The 8,824-nt window shown below is 41.2% G+C and overlaps 1 protein-coding gene across 1 annotated transcript; it reads right to left on the bottom strand.

Moving 5' to 3' along the window:
* Positions 1-817: 817 nt before the first annotated feature.
* On the bottom strand, positions 818-8,312 carry C3H1orf131 (chromosome 3 C1orf131 homolog). The gene is made up of 7 exons (XM_026844573.1): positions 8,288-8,312; positions 7,436-7,491; positions 6,446-6,502; positions 5,241-5,336; positions 4,476-4,562; positions 3,391-3,443; positions 818-2,707 (listed from the first exon to the last, which is right to left on the bottom strand). Exons 1-7 carry the CDS (start codon positions 8,310-8,312, stop codon positions 2,578-2,580), a joined length of 504 nt encoding a protein of 167 aa, XP_026700374.1. The 3' UTR covers positions 818-2,577.
* Between the last annotated feature and the right edge of the window lie 512 nt (positions 8,313-8,824).

The following is an 8,824-nucleotide window of genomic DNA, read 5'->3' as shown; positions in this document are numbered from 1 at the left end:
GCCACAACATCCAAAACCCATCAGTTGCCTCAGCAAGTCTTGATGCACTGTACTCAATTCTGCTTTGTGATTACACCTTCACATGCAATCGTGATTTGACATTTCTCTAAGTCTGTAACCAGATAGCATCATCAATTCCAATTTGAATCAACAATCAATACTGAATAAGCAGAAATTGAATCACGCAATCATGAAACACAATGACAGTATTTAGCAACCCAACTCTGCACACACCTCTTCCCAAATGGCTCCAGAAACACCCCCTTCTTTTTACCTACCTCATTCCCTCTGGGACCTCATCCTCCTCTTAGTCCTCTGACAGGGCATTTCTTAAGGATCTGAAAGTAAGGTGGGAGGTGTGGGGGAAGGAGCACACCAGAAAGCATCCCTTTTCTGTGGTGTGGCTCTCCCTACTTCAGCATATTTTCCTATCCTGTGGAGGGGGCAGCCTCTGATACTGTTGTTTGGCAAGAGGATTATGCTGCTCTTCTTGTTACTAGCTGCAAGCTGACACAGACCTCATTGCTCATTTGGGCTTAGATATCACCTTACTCAGGCTCCCAGGTGGCAGCCAGGAAGTGTGCTTTTCTTCTCCAGCCCACAGGGGTATGCTGAATTTCACCAATACACTTGGGAGAACTTTCTCCAGTAAGGGCTGGTTTCCTTCTCATACCTGCTTCACTGCCAGAGGTGTTATCACATCCCACTCAGATGAGGGAGACAAGTGACTTAGATTAGTAAATCCCCAATGGAGTGGACAACGGTGTTGGATACACAGTAATTGGGTAAATATGTAACCAGTTATGGTAATAGATATAGTATGCCTTGTGTCACTTAATGGTAGCGAGGATAAAGGGATAAAAAAAAAAAAGGAAAAAAATAAAGGAGGGAGATGGAGAGAGAGAACAGAAAAATAGCAAACACCAGCCTGGGTTCCTGCGTTGGTCCCATCTGAGTTTGTCAGGGATGCATCCATCTTCCTCACTTCTTCATGTCTTCTTTTCTTCCCTCCATTTCACTCCTCACCCTGCCCTCAATTTACACACACTTTCCTTGGGTCCGTACCATTGGTTGACCCACATACCTATGTATCCCATGTATGGAGAGGGGTAGGGTGCTTCATGGGATCATGTAATTAGCACGATCCTGTTAATCTTTATTAGCATATTCAGGGGTGTCAACTTTAATATGCATTTTCTGGATAATGAAGCCAAGGTCATTCACTGAACAGATGGCCCTTGAAACTTTACAAGATGCAGCAGAGCAGAATCATCCTGCCTTCACAGAGCTCCCTTCTCCAGCTGCATCCCTGTGCTGTCCAGGCAGCCTTATCAGATCCAAACTCTACACTATCCACCCCATGACTATAGTTTCACTACTTGCAACTGCTTGAGACATTCCTCGGCTCAGAGGTCCTCTGCTACCCCCCATCCCTTACCTCTCCCAGGCTGTTTTTTCTTGCAGACCTGTTTCTCTCAGGGCCTGTTTTTGGGGAGTTACAAGTCATCTCTCACAGGTGTTCAAAACAAGCTCCAAATAACCTTGCCTATAAACAGCACAACATGAACTTTTTTGTCTGTCATTTAACAGTTAACCATGTTTTTGCTTCCCCCTAAAATATTTGAAGTTTCTTTATCTTGAGGTAGGAGGGAGAGGACATTTTGGAGGGTTACTAACACAACTTTAAAATCAAACAAATATTTAGCTACAGAGGACAAAACTGTTCTTACAGAAACACCAAATTACTGAAATCCAAATAGCACTGAAACTTCAGCTTTGACAAAGATTTCATAGAAAAGCCTTATGAGACATGAGAACACTGATCAAAATAAACATGAGTTAAGCATGAAAAACCAGTAGTTATCGAGTGTCTACGCCTCATTTGACTCAGTCTTACATGGTTCCATTTTCAAAAAACAACCAATCAAGCCACCAAACCACCATTTGAAACAGTGCTTATTTGGAGATCTCTGCAGAGATATAAATTGAGTCTGTAACTCAATTTGGGAAAAAACTTCAGAGGATCTCATTTTCATTCCAAAGCAGATAATTTTGAAACGTTAAGAGGTTTGCCTGGACAGGAACACTGTTCTGCACTTCCACAATCCACTAACAATTCATAAAGATACAGAGATAGATGTATGCATGATAAATGTTTGAGAATACCTACTTCAGCTTCAGAGCAAGTAAGGTATTGCTTTTTCCATATTCCTTCCAGATGAAAGCAAAGAGCTGTATATTTTAATTCATTAATTATGGATTAAATGAATGAATGATTAAATGAATATTTTACTTATAGCAAATAAACTGATTCCAGAAAGTTAAATGCTTTCTTTAGCATGCATTGACTAATAAAAATAGCCTGTGTAACATTCTTAATAAAGAGTCTTATTTTTATTTATAAAATGGTAAATTCTCATATTTTTCCCAAGGCAGAATGGAACATAGAAATCCTGCAACAAAAAATAAAGTAAAAAAATGAGGATATGTCGGGAAGGTGAGAGGCTCTGTAAGTCTGTGTTGGTAGCAACATGAATTCTATCTTACGCATATTGTCCATTTCACTCTATCGTAAGTTCATTTGATAACTTTAGATGATTTAATTTTCTTTATGTCATAGCTTTGCAGAATCAAGGTCCCATCTCTGAATTTTCCAACTTGTCCTGCAGGCCAAATGCTAGGCACTGATTTCTTCCTTTTGGCCTTCCTGAAATAGGAAGAGGAAAAAAGAAAAAAAAAAATAAGAGAAGCAACAGAAACTCATGAAAATGCTTAATATGATGAAAAATGTCACCTATTTGTGCAATCAGTGTTTGTTATTATGGAATATGAAATCATAGCATGTAATGACCCCAGAATATTTATTACCTGCGTAGCCATTCAAAATTTGCAGCAGATTCATCACAGAATGATTTACATTTCAAAAAGTTTAGAAACACAGAGACTTCTGGATAGAGAAAGAAGATAAAGAGTACATTTCAGGGAACCTGCTACACTCTAAGAATGCCACTTCATCTTTCATGCCTCTCTATACTGTGGCTCGTGTTTTGCAGAAATTATACCTTAGGGCAAGCGCTCTTTAAGCATGTGGCATATTCTGGGGCCGCACACAGGGATTTCCATCCATCTCACCTCCACCTGCAGTGTTAAGACACGCTGGGGCAGAACTGACGTATTTTCAGTTAAGCTGCATAACTAAAGCGTCTTGAAACTGCTAGACACAGAGCAACGTCATCATTTTGTGATCAAGTTCTTCTGCAATTGGAGAATTTCCTTCCACTGTGATCTGCACGACTTCTGGTATAAGACTGTGTATAGTTACACAGGGGAAATACCCTGGGAAGGGTATACAAAAGCAAGTTAATTTTAACCATGTTAAAAACAGCTCACCTCTCCTTCTGTTCTTTCTTCTTCTTCTTTTTGAGAGAATCACCTTTATGTTCCTGCTTTTAAAGATACATATTTCAATGGAAAAGGAGCAGTGCATCTTGACTAAACAACCATCTGCACACAAAACATGAGGTATCCTTTGCTTCACAGAGCAGCAGACATTTAAAGCAGGCTGGGAGACCTCCTGACAGGGCCAAGTGATGCAACACATTATGGAGGCACTGCTAGGAGTGCCCAGAACCCTTCCTGTCACCTTATGGAAAGTACAGCCCTCTCATGACTAATGTGCTGCCCCCCCTGCCACATGAGGAGGCACAAATCCGGAGGCACAAATCCAGGCGCACAAGGAGAGAAGCTTGCTTCTTAGGCACATGACAGATCCTGGGGTCAAAATATGAACTTACTACCAGGCAGGCGTGTCTACTCGCCTGACTGAGTGTACCTGTCAAATAACAGGGTTCAGCCATGCCTGGTCATGCATTGGATGCACTTTGAGCCACATGACAGAGGAGAAAAAGTAGGTCCCCTGGGAAAGAGGGGGGCAGGAAACAGGCTGACAGAACAATTACCCGCCCCACAGCCTGCTCCCACCTACATGAGAAGACTCTATGGGGAGACAGGGAGTAGGCTCGGAGCCAGATGAGCTGTGCTAGAGGATGGATGCAACAAAAACCTCACCCTTGCTTTAAATAATGAGCAAGATCCTAGACGGAATTGTGCTGATACAAAACCAGCTGAAGATCTGGCTCTCTGTGGTTACACAACATGCAACAAACTTTAATTGAAGGCCATTTTTTTCCCTTAAGAGGTAAGAAAAATAAACCTGCTGATTTTGCGTCATCAGTCTATCAGCCTCAAAGGTTGAGGCAGTAAAACCCACCAGAACACAAGCCTAACTCTGACCTTCAAACTGCACACAACCAGCTTTTACCAATGAGATGAGTCCTGCTGGAGCCAGGAACCCATTCCATGGGGAGCAGCAGGTGTCAAGCTCGGGCACTCCTGCTGTGCCTGAGGTGTTATCCGTCAGGCTCTTAGACTAGCTCTTACATGCTGCCTTTTAATACAGAAAATGTCACACGAACCTTTCCCTTATCATCCTCCTTTGCTGCTTTTTTCTCTTTCATTTTCTCTTGGTAAGTCTTGTAGTTCACATGTTCCTTTTTGGGGGGCTGCAATAAAGATTGGGAGGGATACCACTGATGAAATTTTCAAATAGGTTCAAAAAAATATTCACACACTTGCATGGACAGTATTTTAGAAATAGTTTATTTCCTCTTGGGTGAGAGGAAGGGACTTAAGGGATGCAAGGTAAACACACAGAAACGGTATCTTTCTTGGTGGAGAGAGCAGAGAATGACTGTTTATGCTCTATCAGTCCTACAAGGTTTCTACATTCTCTGAGCTAGAAAGGAAACCCATACCCCTCCTCATCCACCAAAAAAGACCTACAAAATTATTTTTTTCTTTTACACTACTGAAGATAAATATAACTGAAAAGTTTTCTCCCTCTAACTCACTGGGAGAGTGAAGCTTTAAAAAGAAAATCCTTCAATTTAGTTTTGAATAGCCTGATTAAAAATTAGTAAATGTTGTTTTCCATGCCAATCAGTTGTATTTCATCTATACAACTTCTCTAATAACACAACCATACTAATTTTTCAAACTTCTACAGAAAACAGACAAGACAGAATAGAAAATGTAAAAGTAAGGATAAAGTGGGAGAAGAGTGAGGGTAGGGAATCTTGTCTTTTAAAGAAGTAGTGCCAAAACCTCCCTGGTGTTTTTTACCACTTTCCTGCACTGTTAACAGCTGGGTGATTGCACAGCACAAACCAAGTGACAATTACCTTGGCTCCCAGCATGATAGCACGCTCCTGTTCCCATATGCGTTGTTCCTGCTTCTTGTAGCCAGTGATTCCAAACTTGTGCACTTCCAGACGAGCCTAGAACATTACAGAAAATTGCAATTATTTAATAATCTGTCCAGCCTGTTATAAAATAACTCTTGACAGACCACAACAAAGTTGTACTCCCAAAGAAACCCTCACTAATACCTGAAATCAGCATGCTATAAAACTGAGTTTGGAGCCATACTGCAGAACAGTTAACTGCTGTCCATCTAAGCTCTGGATGGTGAGGACTGTCAGGGTGACAATTTTTGATTCTCCTCATTTCATATAAAACAACAGATGGAATGGATCTCCACCGCATAAAAATGAATCATGTTGCACTGCACAAAGAACAATGAAATGTGCTACCCACAGCACCCAATATTTACAGTGTCCTCATTCCTTGGCTGCAGATCACTTAACCGGTTGAAAAACACAGATGGGCAGACAGTTTGACTACACACATACACACAGTTGACACTATACAAGAATACTGTGGCAAAACCTGTGGTGAGTTGACAATCTTTTTAAAGTCAGTGGTTAAATCCCCACTGTTCTCAGCAGTACAGAGCTCCATGCAGAATCTCTAGTGAAAGATTTCACTGGATCACAGAATGTCCCTGACCAAATATCAGGCATATAAAACCTTCTTGCACAGATCTGTAAATGAAACAGTATCTAAGTAGGTCAATGCTAGTTATGCTCATATAAGAGCAGATGAGAATAAGATGACAAATGGAAACAAGTAATCTGCTGTTTCAAAAATAGATGCCAATATACTTTTTTTTCCCCCTCCCATCTGAGATCAGAAATCCAAGATTAACACCATGGGCCTGAAAGAGCTATGCCAAACATTATGGGTACTCACAAAGCTTCACACAGCTAACATACAGTGATCCCCTCAAATTCTCACTGAAAGAAAGATCAGAAAGAAAGGCTGCAGAGTTGCCACATGCCTCTCTTCACACAAAGCAGTTGACAATAGCCAGCATGTTCCTCCTTTGGCATGGCATGCAGTCAAAATTACCTGTTAGGAAATCCTCACCTACAAGATAACCTTTCCTGGAAGCGTTTCCCTTGGTCCCACTGCAGCTTTCCCAAAGACATAAATACACATACCTGCACACTAAAATGGTGAGATTAGATAGGTCCTGTTGACTTACTTTTTCAAAGTTAAATTCTTGTTCCTTTGCATATTTATCTTCATCCACTATTTTGGTCTATAAACAAAATAAAACATTTTAAATTAATATAACAAGGAACACCAGTTTAAATGCTGATTATGATATTTTTTCAGAAAGCAGTGAAATGTAAAAAGAGTTGTAGAGAAGAGCATACAGCTTTCCAGCAGTATATTTTTCTATCTTTATTACCTGGATTTATGAAAAGAGACTCTCAACAGCATTTTTAATATGTAGATATTATAGGGCCTTACTGGAACAACCTTGCACAATTTATAGGATACCATCATAGCACAGTGCATATAGCTTTGTCCTGCACTTTCTTGCCTGGATCATCTGCTAAAATATTAACAGCTGCAATTAATTTTTATACTTTCAAGAATAAATTAAATTTTATAAAATAAAACCTGCCACGTGAGCGACATGTCACGCACATTTCTAAATCTGTACCAAACTGCTAACGCAGGGCAGGACATGAACTTTAAGTTATTTTGTTTGAGACAGAGAGGGCAGTGGTAACAGTGCAGTGGTAATAGCACATGTACCAACAGCTGGTGGCAACACGCAGAAGCTTAATTCGCAACTGCATGGACATACATTAGTGCACATATCCAGCTTAACTAATGCAAGAGAAACAGCTCCAGGGGATGCACTGTCACGAAACGGCAGACCCCACTTAATGCTGTCTAAAGAAACCACTTGCTCAAAACAAGATCAGTGAAAACTACATATTTTCTACTCATGATTTACACTGAGACCTTCCATCAGCAGTTCTCAGTTTGGAGGAATTCTCCAGGGGAGGACAGATCATATCCTAGGAAGAAAAAGAAGTGCAAAATCCCCAAAGAGAGCTCCACGCCTGCTCACTACGGGAGTGTCCCAGATGGGATGCTTCAGAGCAGTAACAAACCTCCCAAGGTTATTTTTGCCTGTGTCCAACTCCTGATTTCAGGAAGGACATGCTGAACCAACCTGAGTGGATGCTTTGCCCGCTCCCAATTGTGCTGATGCAAGCAGACAACTGCAGTCTGTTCAAGAATAGCATCTGTTTGCTCGTCCTTCCCTGTTTGCTCTCAAGGGCACTATCGCCTCTAAGGAAGCAGGAGTACTACAGATGTATTAAAACTGAACCTGAATGCTTTTAATGCATTTCCTTTTTACTCTCCAGGATGTTAATTCACACTGAGCCACAGGTTCAGGTCCCAGGGTACATCAGGGCTTCCCTCTGCATCTACAAAAGCCAAACCCAAACATCTCTCAACTCTGAAAAAGCTTCTATATAAAATTGTCCATTTCAATCACAAATAAACCTGGTTATTTTCAGAGCATTTTACTAGCAAGCATAACACCAGTCTTTTCAGGCAGAAAAACTTAAGTTATAAAAAGCGTAAGAAAATAAATAGGGCAATTTTTAGAGGAAAACATGCCCAAAAAAGCACAAAAGTTTATGGATTCAACCAGCTGCTTGGTCAGTCTCTTGAACTTCCCAATTCCAAGCAAACCCCAGATATCAGTAAGTGTTCCTGAATTCAAGACAGCCAGTGTTGGTCCATATGGACTTTAGAATTAGGCTTCTGATAATGTTATGAACATAAACATGACTTAAAGAAAACTAACAGAGAAGCTATAAGATCTGGAGACCAATCAACAAGCAAGGGACCCTCTGCTTGGCACAGAAGGCAGCTCAGCTTAGAGCCAAGCCTATCCAGGCCTCTCTGTTGAAGCAACTCAGCTACAGGTTTTGGTAGCATGAGGGAATTTAGCATGAACAAACCAAACCAGAGGACTGAGATCTAATGCTGTCATGCCTGCCCCATCAACCACCCAACACTGATCCTCCAAGACGCATGTTGCTTGTGAACAGCCAAGTGTTGCTTGATGCCAGAGAAGAGAAGGAAGCTTTGGCACCTCATACCCACATCTATTAACGAGAATAGAGCAGCACACAAAACACTTAAGCACAGAAGTAGCCAAGCGGCTTTGCTTCCTGTTTCATTCACTTCTTGCTGTATCTGCAGTCCTATCTGCAGGTCAATTTATTTTGCTGGATAGACCTATTTCAAATATAGGATACTTATCCAGGGATCTCCTAAAATTGGAAAAAAAAAGTCTTCAAGTCCTGCCCCTACTCCTTGCTTCAGCCTGCCCCTGCCAGCAGCCCGGCTGGCAATCAGCCGGACTGGATACCATCAAGCTGAGGGCACAGATTGCAAAAAGATCCCGGATTTCCCCAGGCAGCTGTGTTAGCAGGAGGGAAGACTAGGCACGGGAAGGGGAATTAATGGAAGGTATCTCACAATTTACAGTGGCAGACTGGGGAGACAGAAAAAAAAAAAAAAAAAAAAAAAAAAAAAAAAAAAA

The sequence above is a fragment of the Athene cunicularia genome, assembly GCF_003259725.1.
Source record: "Athene cunicularia isolate RWA chromosome 3 unlocalized genomic scaffold, athCun1 chr3_part1, whole genome shotgun sequence".
Lineage (NCBI taxonomy): Eukaryota > Metazoa > Chordata > Aves > Strigiformes > Strigidae > Athene > Athene cunicularia.
Note: the sequence above shows the minus strand (reverse complement) of the source record. Positions and strands in the feature narration are given on the sequence as shown.